This window comes from Octopus sinensis, linkage group LG19, assembly GCF_006345805.1.
Source record: "Octopus sinensis linkage group LG19, ASM634580v1, whole genome shotgun sequence".
In the NCBI taxonomy this organism is placed as follows: Eukaryota; Metazoa; Mollusca; class Cephalopoda; order Octopoda; family Octopodidae; genus Octopus; species Octopus sinensis.
In genome coordinates, this window is record NC_043015.1 from 39,340,412 (window position 1) to 39,365,411 (window position 25,000).

General features: G+C 38.0%; 1 protein-coding gene across 2 annotated transcripts in view; it reads right to left on the reverse strand.

Moving 5' to 3' along the window:
• The window catches only part of LOC115222051, a 67,156-nt gene that overhangs the window by 37,442 nt on the left and 4,714 nt on the right, over positions 1–25,000 (reverse strand). For both annotated transcript variants that reach the window (XM_029792156.2, XM_036511301.1), the window contains exons 2-5: positions 13,846–13,903; positions 10,685–10,858; positions 9,362–9,547; positions 2,564–2,776 (exon numbers count right to left, since the gene is read on the reverse strand). In XM_029792156.2, coding sequence (XP_029648016.2) covers positions 2,564–2,776; positions 9,362–9,547; positions 10,685–10,858; positions 13,846–13,903 — 631 coding nt within the window. The remainder of the gene's footprint in view (positions 1–2,563; positions 2,777–9,361; positions 9,548–10,684; positions 10,859–13,845; positions 13,904–25,000) is intronic.

Genomic DNA, 25,000 nt, shown 5'->3' on the forward strand with positions numbered 1-25,000 from the left:
AAGAGTGGTAGAAAGTTGTGGTGAAAGAGCACAGCAGGGATCACCACCATCCCTGCCGGAGCCTCGGGGAGCTTTAAGTGTTTTCGCTCAATAAACACTCACAACGCCCGGTCTGGGAATCGAAACCGCGATCCTACGACCGCGAGTCCGCTGCCCTAACCACTGGGCCATTGCGCCTCCAGACACACACACACACACACACACACACACACACACACCATAAAAGAACAGGGAGTAGAAATCTAGGCAGGTACTTTATTAGCATTCTGATATAGTCCAGATCTGGCTAACCACATCGAATGATAGAGAATAGTCAGAATCGTTTAAGATAAACAATTAAAAGGTACAGTATTCGATAGGTTAATCCTAAGTCCGCTTAATTGGATTTCAGGCAGTTTGCAGAACAGAATATACAATCAAGACACCAGAAAAAGGAATGGAGACCTATACATCTTCAAAATTTATTCTTCAAAGTATTTTCTCATCAACTTCGAATCCAACACGTGTTTCTGTTGTTAAGTGTCCTAGACTACGTTTATTTAGTGGTTATGTGCATTTAGTTGATCTAAATCAAATCAGTTGCAGTACTTATTCGTCCAAGGTTTGCAGTTTTGTTCAATGTATTACCCAAAGAGGTGCGTGAAGCGAATTGAAGATCCAGGTATTTAGATATGCATTCTTAATGCATATTCCAAATGAGGGACCATAAAATACCAGAGTACAGGTAGTGCTGGATTAACCATTAAGCAAAATAAGAACGTTTTTAGGGCATTAAGAGAAGGAGGGGGCACCATAGAAATGATAAATAGTTTACGGCACAAAAGAAATCACTTTAAACTTGCTAAAATAATATTCAGGATGCCTTTATATCTACTAAGTGTAGATGCCGATGTGTTACCTAAGATTAATACATAGAGTGTAACAGACTGGCCCTTTAAAATACAGATAATATTCATTTTTGCCAGCTGAGTGAACTGGAGCAACGTGAAATAAAGTATCTTGCCCAAGGACACAACGCGTCGCCGGGAATTGAACTCACGACCTTACGATCATGAGCCAAATATCCTAGCCATTTAGCCACGCTACTTCACGGCAAACGATATACCGAAGCTCTTAGCACGCTTTTCCGCCAACAAATTAATATTAAGATTTTTAACAAGGAAATTTGCAGCGTTTAAATGCTGAATCTCGCTAGGAAATTCATTGAAAGTTCTTCGTTTTAAGTTACTTATATCAGATTCAACAACAATATGAACCGTAATTTCTTTTTTTTTTAATAAATCGAATCTCAGAGACTCGAATATCGTGGGTTTTCAGACAATTGACCAGTGTATCCAAACATAAGCACAGTTCTGATAATGAAGGGGCCACCTCAACACTGTTACGTCAACATTTGCTTATCAAAGTAATGGGAGAGGATATATAGAGAAATTGTGAACTCTGGGACGACTTAGAACAGCATTGGAACACGGGGCAACACTAAAAGATAAAGAGAACAGAAGGGGGCAGAATTAGAACATGGCGCTTTCGGACATTGTACAGCGTGAGGACTGTACATGAGTGAATTATAGTAAACGATGAGAATTGCACGAGAACTTTCGAAGTTTATGTGTATAAATAATGAATTGATCATCGATAGACCCTGGTGCCATTCGGGAATTGATGGCTTATACATACATACATACATACATACATACATACATACATACATACATACATACATACATGCATACATACATACATACATACATACATACATACATACACACATACATACATACATACATACATACATATATACATACATACACACACACATACATGCATACATGTATGTATGCATACATACATACATACATACATACATACGCACACATACATATATACACACACATACATACTTATGTACATACATACGAACAGACACATGCACACACATACAGACAGACACACATACACACATATACATACATACAAACAGACAGACACATACATACATACATACATACATACATACATAATACACACATACGTACATGCAGACAGACACACATATATTTGGCCAAAAGTCACCCAACATTGAATCAAAATTCCATAAATACTTAATATTCAATTTCATTTATTCATTCCAATTATGAATGCTTAATATTTGAATGCTCTGAGTTAAAATCACCGTTTGATTTTTCTTCAACATTTGTCTGTTTATTAGCGAAGTCTCATTCTGTTGTTAAACAAATAAATCTTGGAATTAAATGGGTTTGGATTTACTGTCAGGTGTCTTTTGGCCAATCCTGTATACATACAGACATGCATACACACTCATACACACGCACACATATACGATATATTTATTACTGAAAGAATCTGACGAAAATACAGACACAGGTGATCAAAAAATAAAGAATTCAATGCTGATTCCGGGCAAAGATTGAATTTTGTCAGTTGCCAGATCGAAAGACCAAACATTGTCTCTGAGTCTCTGAGAAATTCATCACCAAACATCACAAAACATTCATTAATTCCTCGACAGAGGTTAATTATCACCTTTGATGCATTTACTTACGCTGAAAGGTAGAATTTTTTTGGCTTTGCTTAGATTCATCTCGACAGATATCCTCAGTTGTCGCCGCCGGACAGTTCCAAGAGCCATCGAGAAAACATTGGCATTTGTAGAGGAAGCAGCCGTCCTCGAAAGAGAAGGGCGCACCTAATTCATAGTACTTATTTTTGACTAAACAACCCTCTTGACCGAATTCAGTTATGATTTCGTGTATACCTATTGGTAAAACAGACATAAAAAAAAGAACCGATTACAGTCAAGGCTTCAACTGTATTAGTGATGTCTCTGTTAGTGTTACGAGTTGATTGTTATTCTTGGAACACCAATGTTTCTGGTAGTTTGTTACAGAAAGTTGCCATTCTGGTGTGGGTCAGTAGGTTTAGTCAACAAAGAACTCATTCCTGTGTCTATGCAACTGCGTTTAGTCGCGAAGTCTTGTTACCTTAATTCTTACCATTAGTGTAACTCATTAGAATAAAGAAAATGGTGAGTGTAAAAACCGATTAGAACTGTTATTCAGGTGACAGTGCGAAGAGAAGGCGGTAAAACCCGTCTTCCTTCTCTTTGAAAGACAATGTGCAGACACGCTTGGTGATGGTTAACGATGGTTAGTGATGATTAATGTTGCTCAGTGATGGTTATTCATTGTTAGTGTTGGTTAATGAAGTTTAAACGATGGTTAATGATAGTTCTCACGATGTGCAGATTAGTCACGGTTCAGTTCAGTCGATTATCGCTGAAGATTTGGGTATGAGACGAGTGTCTGCCAAGTTTGTGCAAAAGATCTCTTTGACTGTGCCGAGAACAACATTCGCAGACACACACACACACACACACACAGAGACACAGACACACAGAGACACACACACACACACACACACACACACGCACACACACACACGCACACACACAGAGTCACACACGCACACACACACACGCACACACACACATTCCTTCCAAGTACTGCTGTAAACAGCCGAAGTGAGCTACAAACGTTAAAACTTAGTGCGCATGCACTGCTGAACTCAAGGTCAATCTGTGCCAAACAGCCTTTACTCTGTGTGCTTTAGCTTCGTTACTATGGCAACAGTCCGGATACTAATTGATCAGACTACGTATATGTATGTGCGTGTATGTGTGTGTGTGTGCATATGTCTGTGCGTGTGTGCGCGTGTTGCGTCTGTAGATTATTTCCAGAGTGAAGTCGTTCGGCAAAGATTGACTTTGAATTCTTCAGTGCACGCGCACCAAGTTTTAACTCCTTCCGTTGTTCGCATTTGTGCTTCGCAGGTGTGCAGCACGTGATCGCCGCGTTGACCACGGCAGAGAAAGTTGCCATGGCGACACGTTCTCAGAGGCCAACGCAAAACTGGAGAAAGTCTATGGAGAGGAATGTATGAGTCGCACACAAGTCTAGGAATGGTTCAGACGTTTCCAAGATGGACGAAACAATGTCGTTCAAAAGGAGTTCCTATACTTTGGTGAGTTCGTCGATGCCGCCATCACACCCCCCCTTCTTCCCCACCACAACATTTTTTCAACATCTTCATTGCAAGGCTAACGGAGTTCAAACTGCGACTGAATATTGATAATCGTTATTTAGCTCTGTAGAATCTTCCATGAAGATAAGGAATAGATTTTATCTCCAAATTTTTTTGTGTGTTTGACTAAAATGCGCCAAACTTTCAATAAGTTTAAAGCAGAGTGCGGTACATTACTATATCCACAACCCCCTATCCTGCAGATATGAGAAGATATGGGTGTGACGTCACATCCTATCCGAACGAATGTAGGTATAGCGGTGATCAACTGTTTTCTCTAAGCTATATAGGGGTACCACCTTGTGGTACAATTTTAAGTCTGGAATATGCTGCTGCCTTCATAACTGCGTATTATGCAGTATTGCATAACGCAGAGTCTACACTTCACTGATGAGGTTTAATAGCAACGGAATAATTCCGAAGTTGTCCCCCATACTTGGTGAAATAAGACAATATTAGTCGTTAAATTTCCTCACCACATAATTATTTTAAATTTCAGTAATTATTGTATTAATTATGGTAGCGTATTGTTCTTTTCATGGAGATGGCATTAAGTAATTAACCTCAGTAACACACTTATATAAATACGTTTTGAAGTATCATTACTCAGTGTACAAAAAAAAACTAAAGCAAGATGAGGGGAGACTACTTCACTGATGATAACTCAACTAAGAGTTGTCTTCCTTGAGAGACCATCTTGTTACCGTATTTTAATTTCTGAATAGTTTAGTAATTAAATTTACTTTCACATTCTAGAGTGAAACTCCTTGGACCATCACATGACACCTGTGAATCTTGAGTAACTTCACGTCAACCCAGTTAAAATGTACATACATACATACATACATACATACATACATACATACATACATACATACATACATGCATGCATGCATGCATGCATACATACATACATACATACATACATGCATGCATACATACGTACGTACGTACGTACGTGCGTACGTACGTACATGCGTACGTACGCATGCATGCATGCATGTATGTATGTATGTATGTGTATATAAATGTGTCTGTGTGTGTATATGTATATATATATATATATATGTGTGTGTGTGTGTGTGTGTGTGTGTGTGTGTGTGTGTGTGTGTGTGTGTTTGTGTGTGTGTGTGTGTGTGTGTATTTCGTTTTTGTATGAATTCTTTATAGGAATTCGAGTGTCGAAGCATATTTTATTGTGTCTGGGGACAGACATTTTCATTTAGTGTCTTATTGCTTAACACACTCACCGTTCAATAGTCAACGACTATTGAGAAGGTTGCAAGACGCAACGAACATTTTAGAAAAAAGATATGAGTGGAAATCGAACCGGTGAGTGTGTCAAATAATAAGACACCAAAAGACACAATAATATATATATATATATACATACAGACACACACACACACATATATATATACATATATACATACATACGTACATACATACACACACACACACATACACGAGGTCTGATCAATAAGTATTTGGACAGTTGCTATAGTAACGAGGCTAAAGCACGCGCAGAGTGAAGTCGCTTGGGAAAGATTGACTTTGAATTCTTCGGTGCACGCGCACCAAGTTTTAACGTCCCGGCTCCTCTCTTCTGTTCTTTGCATTTGTGCTTCGCAGGTGTGGAGCACGTGATCGTCGCGTTGACCACGGCAGAGAAAGTTGTCATGGCGACACGTTCTCAGAGGCCAACGCAAAACTGGAGAAAGTCTATGGAGAGAAGTGAATGAGTCGCACACAATTCTAGGAATGGTTCAGACGTTTCTAAGATGGCCGAAAAAATTTCGGGATCTTTTCGGTTTGAACGGCAGTTTTTAACATAATTTCTAGGTAATTAAAAAATGTTAAACTTCGTATACTGGTAGAATGTGTTTATAAAACATCTTTTTCTCTTGGCTTTATTCAGAAAATTCGGATCTTTTCGGTTTGAACGGCAGTTTTCTCTAGCGGTGTCACATGAAATTGTCACCCATAATTATAACCCTAGTATCGATCTATTGCATTTCAATCTGTTTTAGAGTTAGGGTGGGGGGAAGGGTATCTTTTTTTTTCTTCAGAAATGTAAATAAACCCAATCTGTTTCTTAAACGAGGGACATATTCATACGGCACAGAATTTTTTTTTACCTCAATAGACGTCAGTGATTGGTTGAAATTGCAGAAATTGAAGAAAAAAAACAACAAATATCTTACAAGCTATAGAATTTTCGGATCTTTTCGGTTTGAACGGCAGTTTTTTTCTAGCGGCATCATATGAAATTGTCACCCATAATTATGACCCTAGTATCAATCTATTGCATTTCAATCTGTTTTAGGGTAAGGGTTAGAGTTAGGGTTAGTTAGGATTTGGGTGGGGGGAAGGTGTCTTTTTTTCTTCAGAAATGTAAATTAACCCAATCTGTTTCTTAAACGAGGGACATATTCATACGACACAGAATGTCTTTTTTTTTTACCTCAATGGACGTCATTGATTGGTTGAAATTGCAGAAATTGAAGAAAAAAACAACAACAAATATCTTACAAACCATAGAATTTTCTCAATAAAGCCAAGAGAAAAAGATGTTTTATAAACACATTCTACCAGTGTACGAAGTTTAAAAGTGTTTAGTTACGTGGAAATTATTTAAAAAAACTGCCGTTCAAACCGAAAAGATCTCTTTCAGCTGACCAAAATGACTCGGGTTTCAGTTGCACAAGACATAACAGTTATATATAGACACACGCACACACACACATTCCTTCCAAGCACTGCTGTAAAACAGCCGAAGTGAGCTACAAACGTTAAAACTCAGTGCGCATGCACTTCTGAACTTAAGGTCAATCTGTGCCAAACAGCTTTACTCTGCGCGCTTTATCTTCGTTACTATGGCAACAGTCCGGATACAAATTGATCAGACTACGTACGTGTATGTGTGTGTATATGTGCGTGTATGTGTGTGTGTGTGTGTGTGTGTGCACGTGTTGCGTGTGTAGATTATTTCCAATGTTCTATTGTACTAGAACTGGTTGTAAACCACAGCTCTAAGCCCTTTAATTTACGAATCTCCCAATATATTTTGCTGAGTCTGTACTTTATAATGACCAGTGTTTTTATCCCTTATTTTCATATCTTGTTGCTAGCATCGAGTTCACTTTCTATCTTAGTCTAACTCTTCAGAACTAGTCTTCCCCTATTTCTCTCCTTCATTTCCCCGTGCCCTCCCCTACCAGTTCCATCTCCTTCCAACTATTTCAGTGGCAGCTTATAGGAGATGGTCTCGGAGTTTGTCTGTAACATTTGAAGACACTGGTTGAGTTCACTCAAAACATTTCTTTAGGCAGTTAGAGTTATTATTGTTATTATTATTATTATTATTATTATTATTATTATTTTTATTATTATTATTACATTTATAGCAAGTCTGGAAAAGATTAAAAATGAGAAATTCTGATCAATAAATTCAATTATTTGACAACGCCTTCCCATTTCTTCCCATTTCTTCCCATTTCTTCTCGTTCCTTCTCATTCCTTCCCATTTCTTCCCATTCCATCCCGTTCCTTCCCATTTCTTCCCATTCCTTCCCATTTCTTCCCATTTCTTCCCATTTCTTCCCATTTCTTCTCATTCCTTCCCATTCCTTCCCATTTCTTCCCATAGCTTTCCATTTCTTCTCGTTCCTTCACATTCCTTCCCATTCCTTCTGATTCCTTCCCATTTCTTCCCATTCCATCCCATTTCTTCCCATTCCTTCTGATTCCTTCCCATTTCTTCCCATTCATTCCCATTCCTTCCCATTTCTTCCCATAGCTTCCCATAACTTCCCATTTCTTCTCGTTCCTTCCCATTTCTTCCCATACCATCTGATTCCTTCCCATTTCTTCCCATTTCTTCTCATTCCTTCTCTTCTACTCTTTTACTCAACGAAACTAACTTTTCGTTAACGTTTCTCCGGGACATCTCTCATTGAGCACACCAGCCATGACTATCCCGTATTTTCCTCCACTTCGTCCTCCTGATCATCATCATCATCAGAAGCAGCAGCAGCAGCAGCAGCAGCAACAACAATAGAGTGATAGATTGCAGAATTGGTAGATTGGCAGATTCCAGAATTGGCAAAGGTACTTATTTCAATATGTTACAATGTTATGTTGTGTCTTTGCAATCTGCATTCAAATCCCACCAAGATGGTCTTTGCATTTCAGTTTTCCCTGATCGTTAAAATAAATACCAGTAATATACTGACACCAAAGATATCCTCCATAGACATTTCTGCCTTTCTGACTATATAGGGAATTAAAATTTATTATTATTATTATCATTATAACACTCGCTTTATCAGAAATGGGATCTTCGGATTCTTGCTTGTGCCGTAAATTTGTCAGTAAGAATCGTTAATTTCCATTCAGGCCTTAACCACAGTTCGATCTCACAGATGTTCCATTCACAGCACATATTAAAATGGCACGAAAAATATGTTGCAATGATCTTTAGTAATCCAAATAAAAAGAACCGCTGATTTCTAAAACTGAAAATTAATGTAAATATGTTCTCTATTTACATTTGACGGATATTTGTCCTCATCTTGTTTGTTGTTAACACAACGTTTCGGCTGATATACCCTCCAGCCTTCATCAGGTGTCTTGGGGAAATTTCGAACCTGGGTTCTCATTCCTAAGGTATTTTTCGATGTTATTATTATTATTATTCAGGTCACTGCTTGGATTCGAACTCGAAATCTTGGGGTTAGTAGCCCGCACTCTTAACCACCATACCATATGTCCGCTGCAATATGGACTGCTGCAATAAGAGTGTGAATCTGAGAGGGGATTATGCTGAATAAAATCATAATTAACCGATCCTCCTCTATTTTCTTTTACTCAAAACCAGGTTTTTAACAGCACCTTCTCGTATATAAATCTATCTAAACCAGAACTTGACCCTCCAAAGAAGTCGACATACACATAATATCGTTTTCTTTGAATATTTTGCATTGGCAGGCAATTATCTCGCAGCTAAAAATCTTAACAATTCACTAATTTAGTCGAATACAAAGAACGTCGTATTATACTTTCTGACAATATAAGATAAACAGAATTCTTTAAAAACGAATTTTAGTTAAGGTATTTGACTAATTTTGTTTCCGCCATGTTTTATCCTGTCGAAGGATTCTGGAAAAATGATTTTGTTTGGTTTATATTATTAAAGACAAGTCGAATTCAGGTTAACAGACAGTTGTAAGCAATAACAGACGCATGCACTTTTTCTTACTCTCTTTCTCTGTGTTTTCGTTACAGACGTTTACTGTTTTTGCGGCGGGGCAGTCCCAGGATCCGTCATTCTTGCACACGCAGTCATATTTATAGCATCCATCAGTGAATGAAAAAGGACGGTCGAGAGAATAGTACCGGCCCTTCACCTTGCAGCCTTTGCTTTTGTTTTGCCTTCGTGAAGGATCTGAAAGGAGTTGGTAAAATCACAGGATATAGAGGCAAAAATTAACTTTATTATATAAAGATTTTCTTTTAGAAAGCATAAAACAAATGGTATTAACAGGAGTCTGTTGACTCAAATTTACTAATTTACAAATATTTATTGAATCATAGCGATAAAAAGAAAGTCTTCCACATATTATTAACCGAATAAGGCAGTGAATGAAACTCAGTAAAGAATTTAGTCCGGAATTTCTTTGCATGGATTTCACCAACACTGGAGTAGAAAAATATTGCTTCATTCGTGAATAGCAGACGATATATAAAATTGTTTGCCATTTAGATTTCATTTCAGCCATAGCTGAATCATTTCCAATAGAAATGAAATTACTGAGGTCTAATTGCTCACATCAGCAGTTGGACTTAGATTTATAACTGCGTAGCATCCATGTCTTTCTTAACGGCTAATCTAAAGAAGAGACTCCGCAGTGAAGAAAGACTTCGACGTAAAGTCGAGGTTCCGGTTGACTTCTGTTTTACAACTGATTGTTAGATGTTTATTTTTCCTGTAGAATTATCGTAAATCGTGAAATGTGCAGTGAACATTTAGAGGACATTTTGAACTTGAATCAAATATATGTCGTATGTTTTAACTGACAATCAGCTGCGTATGTAAATGTTCCGGGGAAAACATATAAGAGATAGCAAAATAATTGAAAAATATTTAAAATGGCTGTGCGGTAAGAAGCTTGCTCCCCAACCATATGGTTCCGGGTTCAGTACCACTGCGTGACACCTTTTTTCACATCGTTATAAACAGAGAATCAAGGGAAATAGAACAGAAGACGAGAAACCCAGTTTTATGAATCCGATCCCCTCCCCTTATATTGTAGCTCATCTTTTATGAGATAATAGACGAATAACATAGAAAAGGCGCAAATACGTGTGTCTTTACATCTGGTATTACCTAAAGATCTACTTCCAACATGTACAACAGATCTTAAAGATCTCTTAGAGAACTATTTATCACTCAAGAGTATGAGAAGACTGTCTTAATATTACTCGAGACCTTCTCAGCATTTAACAACTGGTCAATAAAATTCTAGAATGCATCCAAAGTAGAAAAAAACAATAGAAATTAAGAGACAAGGTCGTGTTTTACCTCTTCTGTTTTGTACGCAGGTATTTTGTGTTCGTTCTAAAGGACATTCCCACGATCCATCACGATTGCAATCACATGAATATTGAAAGCATCCATTGGTGAAAGAGAATGGTTGACCAAAAGGGTAAGTTCTACCCCTCACTTCACAGCCATCAGCAGCTTCCACACCAGAATCTTTACAAATAAACAAATAAACAGATGAAAAAAAAATGATAAACCTCTCATACGTTAAAGAAAATGGATAACGAAGCAATTTTCTATAAATTAAAACACGATAGCTTTAACCCTTTAGTGTTCAGATTACTCTGTTAAATGTAATACTTTTTCACTCAAATTGTTTTGAATTAATCATGCATTATCTTATAGCTTTGAGGTTTCAATGATGTGATTGTCTATTTTTAGAATGTTAATGTAGGTTAGATGTAAGAGGCTGGATATGGCCAGTTTGAATATAAAACATGTAGAATATCTGGGCCAGATATGGCCGGTTTAAACACTAAAGGGTTAACGAAAACATAACAGTGATATTAGGATTCGATTGGAAAGTTTTAGCGAAATAATCTTGTCCGAATTTTAAAGAGAATAAATATGGTAAAAAGAGTTGTAGATAGTTTAAATTTTCTGTTTTTATTTAGAGCGATGAGCTGTCCACAAGACTTTGCTTTGTGGTTGCGAAACCTTGGATAACTTCATGTCCAAGATATAAAATTTTTGCTGTAATAATTACTGCTCTATTCATTAGCGTGTGCTTCTTTCTAATTTTTTTGTTAGTTGCTTTAAACAATTTTTTAAAATATCAATAGCTTTAAATATAAGAGTTGTTATATATTACCAACATAATAGTATTTTATTTATATTTATTTACATGTTTTATTACAGTCTCTAGATTAAATAAGACCCTGATGCTTACTTAATATACTTATATGTTGTTCTTGTATGTTATTAAAATAGCCAAAGATTGTCTTCGACCGAAACGTATTTGGATTAATATCATTTGAGATATATAGAAATATATTTCGATAGTTGTGGATTCTATTTACTTAATTATTTTGTCCGTTATAATTTTTTTAAAAATTGTAATTGTTATGTAGTTGAAAAGTTAACGTTTACGCTCCTAATCATAGACATTTGAATTAATCTTTTAACAATCCAGCCGTCCTTCCACATGGAATCTCGTCTGTCTTTTAAACCAAAGCTCTGAAGAGACTTATATAAATGGATATCAATTGTTTATAAATCAAATAATGTATATAAGTCGAAACAAATTGTTGGCCTTTTTGGTTTTTTAATAATCTTTTATGTTATATTATATTCATAATATATTATGTTATAATATAAATAAATAATAGATTGTCAATTGGATCCATCTATCTAATATATATATATATGTGTGTGTGTGTGTGTGTGTGTGTGTTTGTGTGTGTGTGTGTGTATGTGTGCGCATAAATAAGCATCACTGTATCACTGCACCGAGCAGTCTATCAGATGTTGTTATACACCGCTGGTCACAATGCATTTCCAATTCTTTCTTGATTGCATCTTTCTTTTCCATCTAGGCCCAAATCATTTAACTAAACCGTCTCCCCATCGTCATGGAGGTCTTCCGAGTGACCTTTTTACGTTCTCTTGGAAGATACCACTCGGCAGCTGCATGGGTCCACCTGTTAGCTGTGAATCCTGTGACATATCCGGCTCAGCGGAACTTGTACTTTCGCTATTCTGCGACGACGTCCGTTCTCGACTTCATTCCGGATATGTTCTCACGATGGTATTTCTAGCATGGATCTTCACATAGCCCTTTGCAACGTTGCCAACCGATGTCCTCCCCTCTTCGCAGTAGCCCACGTCTCACTTGCGTATAACAAGCACTGGTAAGACGGTGCTATTGAAGTGTCTGGCATGTATAGTCTTATCCATCTTTTCTTTGAGCACATCTTTTATTGAATTAAACACCTTCCAACTTGTCCTTGTTCTCCTCCAGATTTCAGCATCCATCTCTCTCTCTCTCTCTCTCTCTCTCTCTCTCTCTCTCCTCACACACACACACACATATTTATATATGCATATATATATGTTTACATATATTTGTGGGTGAGGTATGTATCCGGCCTCCCACTAAGTTACCAGATTATATGTGTAGAAGCGATCGGCGAAAGAAGGGACGTTGGACATGTTGTTAGCCGTAAGTTGATCGTCGTTAATGTAAGATTTGTCTGTCCTTGTTTGTACAACTGACCACAAGATGGAAGATTTTGCTGCCAGATTATAGACGTCTTCCATCTTGTGGTCAGTTGTGCAAACAAGGACAGACAAATCTTACATTAACGACGATCAACTTACGGCTAACAACATGTCCAACGTCCCCTTCTTTTGCCGATCGCTTCTACACATTTAATTTCAATCTTCGATGCTTTTGGTGAATGCCGATTCTTCAGATCGATCAAATATGAAACTTGAAATTGGCAAGACGAACACTAAACTCAGATGCTGCTTCAGACGAATTCAGAAGGCGCCATACGACCAATACTTTCATATTTTACGCAGAGAAGGTTTCTTATAGAAATATTTCTTCCGGATTTTGCTGCCATCATCCAAATTCTTTCATGCCATAAAATGATCTTCCGTTTGGTGTCCACCGTTATATACCACATCCCTTTCTCATGCATCTCTGTGGGTTTGATGTAACCCAGGTTGACGTGTCTCGTATTGATGTTCCCCAACACAAGAATTCTCTTTCTCCTCCGTCTGTCTATCTTCCCCCTCCTCTCTCTCTTTTTTCTCTCTCTCTTTCTCTCTCTCTCTCTCTCTCTCTCTCTCTCTCTCCCAAAATTTTATCCACTCCTGAACCTCTTGTTGTTGTGGTCGTTTATTGGCATCATTGTCTCTACATACATCCAACTTCTACAGCGTAGGCTAATGTGACCCAACCTTGCACCAAGACAAACATTTGAATGTTTTATTCGATTTCCGCTATTTCAAAAGCATGCAAGTTTTGAGAACATTCGGCACCAATCTAAACAGAAGTTGGATGTATGTAGGGACAATGATGCCAATAAACGACCACCACAACAACAAGAACAGCAACAACAATGACAACAATGACAACAACTGCAACGACATTTACAACAAAGAGGAATGTATTTGATGAAATTTCCACTTACCTTTGAAATGAATTAAGGCCCAAGCAACCAGCAGCAGGGATTTTACTGTTGCTCGCCCCTGCAAAAAGCAGTCGAAAGTCAGAATTGAAACAAAACAAAGGGAAAAAAGTTTCTGCTTTCAAAATTAAAATGGTTTCTACACACACAAGATATATACACACTCTCCTACACATATACACTATATCCGATATACATAATACATATGCATACATAATACATACATAATACACACATACACATATATATATGCCTCGATATATGAGTTAATTTGTTCCCGGAGAACGCTCGTAAACCGAAAACTCGTAAACGGAAAACAAAATTCGTAAAAGCTCTTAAACCCAGTGTCTCGTAAAGCGAGTCCTCATAAAGTGAGGTATTATTGTATATATACACTATATTCAAAATATGTATTGATGCAGACATGAATTTAAAGATCCAAAGGAGAAAAAAAGGCTTCCTGTGTATCGATTTAAGTTTATTCATTAAGAGGTTCAGGAATGGATAAAATTTTGGGAGAGAGAGAGAGAGGGGAGGGGGAAGATGGACAGACGGAGGAGAAAGAGAAAGAGAGGGGTAGGGAGGTCTTAATGTATGGTGTGTGGTTTGGGTGGGGGAAATCTTGTGTGCGTAGCAGATGTTTTGCTCCAGATATATAAACAAGATTATAGAGTCAGGGATTAACTTGTAGAGAGTTTGTGACTGTTCGGAATCACTGAAATCATTTCTGTACTCAAAGAGGAAACCAAACTTTAGGTTACAGCTTTTGGTTATGGTGCAGATATGTCGCCATTTGAAGAATCATCAAATTAAGGAGGCCAAGAATTTTCAGTGAGTTTGAAGATTTTTAACTGTGTTTTATTCAGGGTGGTTGGGTACAGTGGGTACAGCGTTGTAAGGAATCACCATTTATATATGTTTTGATACTGCTGAATGAGGCTAGATTGTCATGTTTAGATTGCCGAATGTTCTCGAAACTTCTCTTCAAAATATTGGTTGAATTATTGTATTGAAAATATAAATATGAAGATAAAGACAAAAGTTAGAAAAAAAAATGCAGTCCATGATAATGGTGGACCTGATTTACCATTGCGTGGATGAAGAGCTTTGCATCACACTCACACTCATGCTCACGCACACATTAACAGTCACACTTACACTCAACACCAGACGATTCTCCTTAAAGGCGAAAATCGTTAAACAAATTTCCATTATTCAAAAGGTTTTACAAAGCTCAGGTGATACAATAAATTACTGTCCCCCCCCCATTCAGAAAAGAATCGGTGATACACGCATACATTTCAGATTACAGCCATCAAAAGGTCAGCCGACAGATTGATACGAAAACATTCACTAATACACTCCAGCCTCTGGTGTACAGACATGCTGTGTCTCCTCCCTGTGTCTTTTCTACAGCTATTATATCGGTTTCTGATCTGTTTGGTCTCTTGTTACACCCACTCATGCGCTCTTAGCTCCTTCATCTATTCCTCGCTCACAAATCATACTTTGTCCAACTCTTGGCTTCACACCAATCATTCTACCCACTCCTTTCTCCTCAGAAAGTGGTCCCTCTAGAGTAGCCCCTTGTGGACAATAAAGAAATAAGGAACTGAACGTAGAATGTCTCAAAGTGACGCAATCCAATAAATACCTATTTCTTTACTACCCACAAGGGGCTAAGCCCAGAGGGGACGAACAAGGACAGACAAACGGATTAAGTCGATTACTTCGACCCCAGTGCGTAACTGGTACTTAATTTATCGACCCCGAAAGGATGAAAGGCAAAGTCGACCTCGGCGGACTTTGAACTCAGGACGCAGCGGCGGACGAAATACTGCAAAGCATTTCGCCCGGCGTGCTAACGTTTCTGCCAACTCGCCGCAATCCAAGAAATACCGCAATATGTCTTGCTTGATGCTCTACCAATTCTACCATCCACAGCTACGATGCCCAACCGATTCTTCCAAACTACCGCCTTAAAATAAACATTAATATCACAGCTGTTTGGGTGTTTGTGAAATATTTCTGGGACTGCTTTGCTTTAAAATCAACAGACACCATAAATTATTTCTGAGTAATGGAAGTGGATTACGATGATATTCGTCAGACGTCGAAGGAGAAGGTTTTAAGGGTGTCGGTGTGATTTACAGTCGGGTACCGCGAGACTGTTTTATTTCACATTTAGTCTACGTTTATTGTCTCAGGCAGCAAATGCTTAGAATGTCTTTTTAAAAGACAAACATCTGCTGCAGATAAATTAAATTGGTTGACAGTACTACACCCTATTTTTTGTGTATAGACGATGTCTGTGTAAATAAACAGTGATGATGATGAGGAGCGGGAGGGGGAAAGGGGGAGGGGGGAGAAGGGGAAGATGAGGAAGAAGATGAGGAAGAAGAAGAAGAATGAGAAGAAGAGGAAATAGAAGAAGAAAAGAAGAAAGAAGAAGTCTAAGAGAAGAAGAATAAGAGAAGTAGAAGAGAAGAAAAGAAGTAGAAGAAGAAGAAGTGGAAAGAAGAAGAAAGAAGAAGTAGAACAAGAAGTGGAAGAAGAAGAGAAGATTAGAAGAAGAAGACGAAGAAGAAGAAGTGGACGAAGAAGAAGAAGAAGAGTGGAATAAGAAGAAGAAGTGAAGAATAAGAAGAATGGAAGAAGAAGAAGAAGAATAAGAAGAAGAAGAAGAAGAAGAAGAAGAAGTGGAAAGAAGAAGAAGAAGAAGAAGAAAAAGAAGAAGAATGGAATAAAAGAAGAAGAGTGAAGAAGAAAAGAAGAAAGAAGGAGTTTGTGGGAAGAAAAAGAAAGAAGAAGAAGGAGTGAAGAAGAAGAAGAAGAAATACGAAGAAGACGGAAGGAAGAAGAGAAGAAATAGAAGAAGTGGAAGAAGAAGAAGAAGAAGAAGAAGAAGAAGAAGAATTGAGATGGAAGGATAGATATACAATTAGAGACAGAGAGAGGCAGATGGACAAGAAAACAAGACAGAGAGAGAGAGCTAGAGGGAGTGACACACGCAGATAGACAAAAAGATGGATAGTTAAAGATAGATGGATGGATGGATACATACATACACACGTGTGTGTGTGTCTGTGTGTGTGTGGTGTGTTTAGACAGATAGATAAAGAAGGAAGATTGGTAGGATGAGAGCGATTATTTATCTTTATAGGCGTTTCATTGTTTTTCTTGTTGAGAGTCAAAATCGAGTGTCAAATCCCTGGTTTAACATCCGTTAACACATCACTCGCTGATTCAGTGAAACGAGATATTCTGTGATGTGAAGCAGTCACCAGATGTGGCGGCGTTTAATTCAGTCTCGAAGAGAATGATTCCAATGTGAATTCTTCATATACATAACGAATTTATTCATTTCGAACTATTTGAATCAATAAGATTAATATTTAAGATAGGTTAAGCATATCGAATAGGTCTGGAATAGTTAATAATATATATATGGTGAGAGATAGATAATTAGGTAGGTAGATAGATAGATAGATAGACAGACTGATGGCTAGCTAGTTGGAGAGATAGACAGATAGAAAGACAGACAGACAGATAGCTAGCTAGATGGATAAATAGAAAGACAGACAGATGGATAGGTAAATAGACAGACAGACAGATAGATAGACAAACAGACGGACAGGCAGACAGAAAGACAAACAGACAGATGGATAAATAGATAGAGAGACAGATAAACAGACAGACAAATAAACATAGATGGATAGAAAAGCAGACATACAAATAGCTAGCTAGCTAGATACACAGACATACATACAGACTGATAGATAGATAGATAGATGGATGGATGGATGGATGGATGGATGGATGGATGGATGGATGGATGGATGGATTGATAGATAGGTAGATAGATAGATAGATAGATAGATAGATAGATAGATAGATAGACGGATGGACGGATGGATACAAAAATGGGTGTAGAAATAGGTAGGTCAGTGTAAGTATATTTAATGCATGGAACATTAAAAAAACTGGTTAAAAACCAACAATTTGGTGAGGTAAAACAAAACTAATCAATGTGTACTTTCTTTTCAATTGTCCTCTAAGTACGAGAGACAGCTATAATTTAATTTGCTCTTATTCTGAGCTCATCAACGAAATTTAGCCTTCCCTGTTCATATGTAAGTAGCGAAATCAGCGTAGCAAGATAGTAAAACATCCTTCCTTTGCATCTCTTTAGAAAACTCAGTTGTACTTCCCAATAAAACTTTCTTTTAAAGATCTCTCTCTATATATAAAGCTGAAGTTGTCTGTGTGTGGCAGGTTTGGTAGTCTTCAACTAACACTATCTCCTCAGAGACCCTGCAGCGCAAGTTGACCAAAATTGAGAGTATGATAGAAGAAGGCTTGCTCTTCTTTCCATAGAAGATAAAATTCAAATCGGACCATGTTAACACCAAAATCATTTACATAAAAAATCCCTATTTTTTAACGATTTTTTGACTACTGTGTCGCCATTTTTCGGTGTATTTCAACCAGAAAAATGTTCACTTAAAGAGAATAACAAGCTACATAATGCAAAACTTTTACTTTTCAAAAATTCCAATTCTAAAGGGTCGAAACAGACCCGAGCAACGCCGGGCGATACTGCTAGTTTATTCTAAAGAGAGAGTGTAACGACTTTCTGTAGGATACGAACACAAGATCTTTGACTCTATAAATTGTTTCTTGATCGACTCGATACAAACCCGAGGGGTACGGTGATCTTCAAATCAAGAGAAAGCTCATTCTACATAACAGTGCTGGGTCGGTTATTTCTAAAAATTGGAAAAGTAATGCTTTATGGACAATGACACCACGATTAAAAAACATTGAGAAACCCTGAAGTCTAATTTATAAGGCTGTATTAATTTGTTGTGTTATTTTGTGTCAGTGTTGCTTGTTGAACTTCGTTTAGACAGGTCATCAAAATACTGTGACAATTATTTACGATATACTAAAGTTAGTTAAGACGTCATAGACACAAATGACAGCTCTTAATGACTTCTGACCTCGCGTTAACAAAACTCATTAACGAAGATGATAATTACAGTCTGAATCAGAATTTGCCTTATGTATTTCATAAACAGAGAAAATGAAAGGAAAAAAAAAATAGTTGTGTCCCCACTTTTTAATATTGGAGTTCAAATCACGACGGCGTTTGGTTTTCCTTTTCAACGATTTGAGATCGATAATCAGATATCAGCAATATCTTGAGAATTTAATCAATAGTTACACTTTTAAGCGTCCAAATCTTACCGAACACTCAAACACACGGAGCCATTCCCGTCTCATTCTCACACAGACAGATTCTCTCTCTTTCTCTCTAACTTATTCTCTTTGTTATTTGTATCTCCTTCAGACACCAGAGGTCTCGTTCTCTCTGCCTCTCCGTTGTTCATCTTATTCCTCTTTGGTGCCATAAACACTATTGCATAAACACTATTGAAGCTTGCTGCTGAAACCATAGAAATGGAACAGTCAGCGCCGTCAGTGGTTCGATTCACGCCGACCCATAGATTGGTGACTCAGTACATGGGTCAAAGACCTGTAGGAATCACGATGAGAGAGAGACATGGGGTAAGGATGTGACCCGATGGCTGATTGTGACCTTCGCAAGGCAGTGTGCGAAGATCGTGAGAACACGAGTAGCCTGGAGGACAGACACCGAACGGGAGTTAGTCTTGATCTCCAAATATTTTGGCATAAGGCCAGCAACATTCGAGGGAAGGAGTAAAGTCGACTACATTGACCCCAGTACGCAACTGGTACTTAATTTATCGACCCTGAAAGGATGAAAAGCAAAGTCGACTTCGGCAGAATCTGAACTCAGAACGGAGAGACGGACGAAATGCAGCTGAGCTCTTGACCCGGCGTGCCAACGATTCTACTCATAACCCGCCCTTCTATAAACCCACAAAAACTTAAATGCAATAATATCGCAGTGGATATTGAGCTGGTCAAAGAAACCCTGAGTCTGAAGTGCAGAGGATGCTGCAAAGGCTCTTACGATGAGAAAGATCAATCACTGATCAATAAAACCATAATCAAAGACTGCAGAATGAGAAAGAAAGGCGAGAAGGAAAAACATAAACCAAATACTGGAAATCACCGGAATTATTCACTACACGGGGGTGAGAGTGAGATGGGGGCTGGAAATACTATCACGGACAAGGTAGCACCTTCAGTGAAATATGTCATGAGTGAATGGCAAACAATTTTGTAAATTCAGGTGAAAGAGGGAACTATAAAACGCGAAATCTGTCCTCATTAGAAAAGGAATATTCCAAGAGATTCTCCTGCCTTTATTTCTTTTCTGTCGAGTAGAAATATTTAAATGAGACTAGACACGGATACAAATGTTACAATGAAGCAATCAACCATCTGTTGTACGTAAATTACCTCAGATTGTATACTGCAAATGACAGGCTAGAAACACTCCAACATAAAGTACATGGATTTATCAGGAGAATTGCTACACAACTCAAATTAGAAGCATGCGCACTAAAGCAAAAAGAAAAAATAGTAAAGGATTAGGAAGGAATATCATAAACGCTTTTGATCAATAATTAAAACGGAACTAAATGCAAAAAGAAAGTCATGGGATCAAACCGAAGGCGTCCAAGAAATTTGTTTCAGTTATGGCAGTCTCAATTGGACGGTAAACGAATTAAGAAGACTTGTTGTTTGTTCCTTCTCGAGTCATGCCTGGCTCATAAGGGCCGGTTTCCCGGTTTGTTGGCGTATAGGTTCCCCACCTGGACAGGACGCCGGTCCGTCGCAGGTGAGCTGCAAGATGCAGGCGGAAAGAGTGAGAGAAAGTTGTGGTGAAAGAGTCAGCAGAAGTTCGCCATTACCTTCTGCCGGAGCCGCGTGGAGCTTAGGTGTTTCGTTCATAAACATACACATCGTCCGGTCTGAGATTCGAACCCGCGATCCCCCGACCGCGAGTTCACTGCACTAACCACTAGGCCATGTGCCTCCACGCAATTAAGAAGACTAGATAGACATGGCTGCATATAGAATGCACCACTGAATATCAAACACAGAAAAATATCTATCACGAATACAAAGCGGTATGGGTCTTATGAAACGAGAAAACTATGAGAAAATATTTGTTGTAGGCGGCAAAAATATCAGGCAAATAATAATGGGAAAATTAATACAAATAACTACAAAAAAATGAACAACATAATTAAAAATATTTTGTACCTCCAAAAAAACCCAGCAACAACAAAACAGGATGAAATGACAGATGACAGGAGAAACAACATTAGAAATCATACAAAACTGAAACCTAACCTGAAATTGGGACATCGAAATATTCTGATAAAGCGATGGCAAGAAAAGTCACATAAGTTGGCGAGCTGGCAGAAACGTTAGCACGCCGGGCGAAATGCGTGGCCGTATTTCGTCTGCCGTTACGTTCAGAGTTTAAATTCCGCCGAGGTCGACTTTGCCTTTCATCCTTTCGGGGTCGATAAATTAAGTACCAGTTACGCACTGGGGTCGATGTAATCGACTTAATCCCTTTGTCATTGTTTGTTCACTCTATTTCTAGCCTTTGTAGGCAGTAAAGAAATGGGTATTTCGTCTGCCGCTACGTTTTGAGTTCAAATTCCGCCGAGGTCGACTTTGCCGTTCATCTTTTCGGGATCGATTAAATAAGTACCAGTTACGCACTGGGGTCGATATAATCGACTTAATCCGTTTGTCTGTTCTTGTTTGTCTCTTCTGTGTTTAGCTCCTTGTGGACAATGAAGAAATAAGAAAAGTTACATGACCAATAATGCAAAAAGGTGAACAGAATGGAAGAAGAGAAGGAAAATGCAGAATTCCCTAGATTCTGAGACTAAAGGGTTTGTGATTACGGGGCAGCGTTAAAGTCACTCTTCCAGAAACCACCAGAAGTATATAACGAAGCGAAATATAGTAACGGCAGAATATGTAGAGATGGGGAAGAAACAATTGGTCATATTTCTCTTTTATACTGGAAATGATTATGAAGGGCCAACACAGGAGAGATAATAGGGACATAGAGCAAGAAAAATACCCAAGAACGTCAAAATAAGCATATTCTAGGATATGCCAAGGCATACAGATAGAAAGATCAAGAACCACTGGAAAAGAAAGTGTCTGTGAAGAATCAGCGCAACAGAAAACGATGTTCCTTAATGAAATACATTGACTCACCTACTATAACGACCCAAACAGGTGCCCTGGCACTAATAAAAAAAATATGCAGCCTAATTCACTATGAAAATATTAGGATCTTTAAATAAACATAACAAACTGAACATTACTCTCTGCTAGGCATTGGATACGTGTTACGTAGGGAACCTTTAATACAGTAAAAATGACAGAACCAAAAACCACGCTGCTAATACCAAAAAGCACACAGAGCTGTAATTAGTAGTGCAGTAGTGAAAGCATGCAATAATAATAATAATAATAATAATAATAATAATAATAATAATAATAATAATAATAATAATAATAAAATCCTCACATCCATATTAACTGACAGAATATACGCTTTCCTTGAAAAGAGATCTATCCTTCCACAAGCTCAAAAAGGTTATAAAAGGAATTCTTATGGATGCAAAGATCAATTACTCATAAATAAAATGATTGCAGAGAATTGCTGGAGCAACAAGAAGAACCTGAGTATGGCATGGATAGACTACAGGAAAGCGTTTGATAGTGTCCTACATAATTGGTAACTCAAGGCCGTTGAGATATACAAGATCTCCCCTGTCGTCTCCAAATTCTTACGAGGTAACATGGCCAAGTGGAATACACGTCTCCTTCTAAACCATAGTAATGGGATGAACCAATCTAACATCAACATCAAACGAGGTACCTTTCAATGTGATACCCTCTCCCCATTACTCTTTTGCATGGTACTGATGCCACTCTCAAACGAACTGAGTGACATCAGGTATGGGTTCAAAATGTGTAATATTATAGGAAACCATCTGTTTTATATGGACGATCTGAAGCTGTTTGCTAGAAATTACGAAGAGCTAGTGGGGCTGGTAACAACTGTCAAGGAGTCCAGCAATGACATCGGGATGGATTTTGGCCCTAATAAGTGTGCCAAAGCAACTTTTGTAAGAGGAAAGCTCAAGCAAACAGCTTCTATTAAATTAGATTCTGACACTACCATCAAAGAGCTTGACCCACAAGGAACCTATAACTGGGGATAAACGAAGGAGACGGAATACAACATGTTACTATGAGAGAAAAAAATACGAAAAGAGTATTACAGGAGAATAAAACTCACACTAAAAACAGAACTCAACTCCAAAACTTGCATCGAAGCCATTAACATCCAGTCGTTGAATACGGTTTTAACATCATTAACTGGAATCTTATTGAACTCCAGCGCCTGGGCAGGAAGACAAGAAAACTACTAACATCTAAGAACATGCACCACCCAAAAGCAGGCGTTGATCGTCTGTATCTATCTCGAAGTAATGGGGGAAGAAGAATGATGCAGGTAGAACTGTGCTATAAGACCTCTACAATAGCAATGAACAGGTACTTATCTAGTACAGAGGGCGGATGCTGCAGTTTATGTGCGAACACGAAAGCAGTAAAAATTCACATTCTATTGTCAAGGAAGCTTGCAAATTCGCAAGGGAACTTGGCATTAATCCTGAATTAGATGAAGAACCTGAAACCACTACCACAAAAAAAGCAAAACGGATCAAACAGACTGCAAAAAAGAACGGGCAAAAACAAATTGAGGAGCGGTGGAGCCGAAATTCTAATGTAGACCAAGCAACAACCCATCAATGGCAGAGAAGCGCTGAACTGAAAGCAGGACTGATATAGTCGACCAGATATAGTCATTGAAGACGAGGAGAAAATACTTGTAGACTAATAGATGTAAGTGTTCCCACTGATAAAAAATATATCTGTCAAAGAATTTGACTAATCAAGTAAATATAAGGACCTGGAAATTGAAATACAAAAGAGGTGGCATCTTAAAGGGAGAACTGTTCCTGTTATTGTAGGTGCCCTTGGTATGATAAGAAAGAGATGTCAGAAACATCTAGATAATATCTCAGGATAACCATGTCTCAGAGAAATCCTAAAGATTGTGATGACAAGTACTGCCAGCATCCTTAGAAAAACTCTATCAATTTAAATGTCTGTGTTGTATTACATGAAGATATTTCGTTACAGCCCCTGCCACTTCCCCTCCCCAAGCTTTCAGTCATATTGTAACATCTCTTATCCTTCACTCACCCTGGGGCGCTGGGTGTGTCTCGACAAGTGACTGTAACAAACATGCAGCTTAAAAGTAAATAATAATAATAATAATAATAATAAATAATAATAATAATAATAATAATAATAATAATAATAATCCTTTCTATAGATAGATAGATAGATAGGTAGATAGATAGATTTGGCGTATACATTATGGTAGACTTATTAACCATTAAAATCACAGGAAAACTAAATTTCATCTAATCATCTATTATTTGGGGTCGAAATTTTCGTCGCACTATCTGCGACCTGGTCACTGACACAGTTCCAGTGCAGCCACCCTTTCTCTTCCACCCCACCCCACGCATCATATTACAATGTATCTGAATGTTCGTATCGCAATAAAGACATTGTTGTTTTATCCGATGTTCTTTTTTTCTTTTTTTATGCGTTGTTAAATGCTGTGAACTTGTAGCTTCCGGGAGAAATCGCTAGAGATGGTGAATATTGACAGACGTAGTGAAGGGAAGGTTCATTCATGATGTAAATAGGATCAGCATTTCTGTTATAGCCTCAATATTCTAAGTTCGAGTCCCATCGCCAGTTGCTTTGATTTCTAACAATCTATGGTCCCTAAAACAAGTCGTACCAGTAGTGACCATTCAGCCTGAAAGAAAACCAGCCAATTCTTACGCAAATCGCATTCTATGTTCCTAACAAACATACATTGGATAATGTTGTCCGAAGTAAAATATTTCCGAATAAGAGATGGAACGGCAACGGCTGTTGGTCTTGTTAGTAGTGTCCATACTATTAAAGCATTCAAGGCCGGACAACGGCTCCATTAAATTCACCATTTTTGGGTTTATCACTAGCGATGGTCATGCGAAGTGTTGCCTTTCACTCGCCGACCATGAATTATCTCATAATGATTCCAAATTTTGAC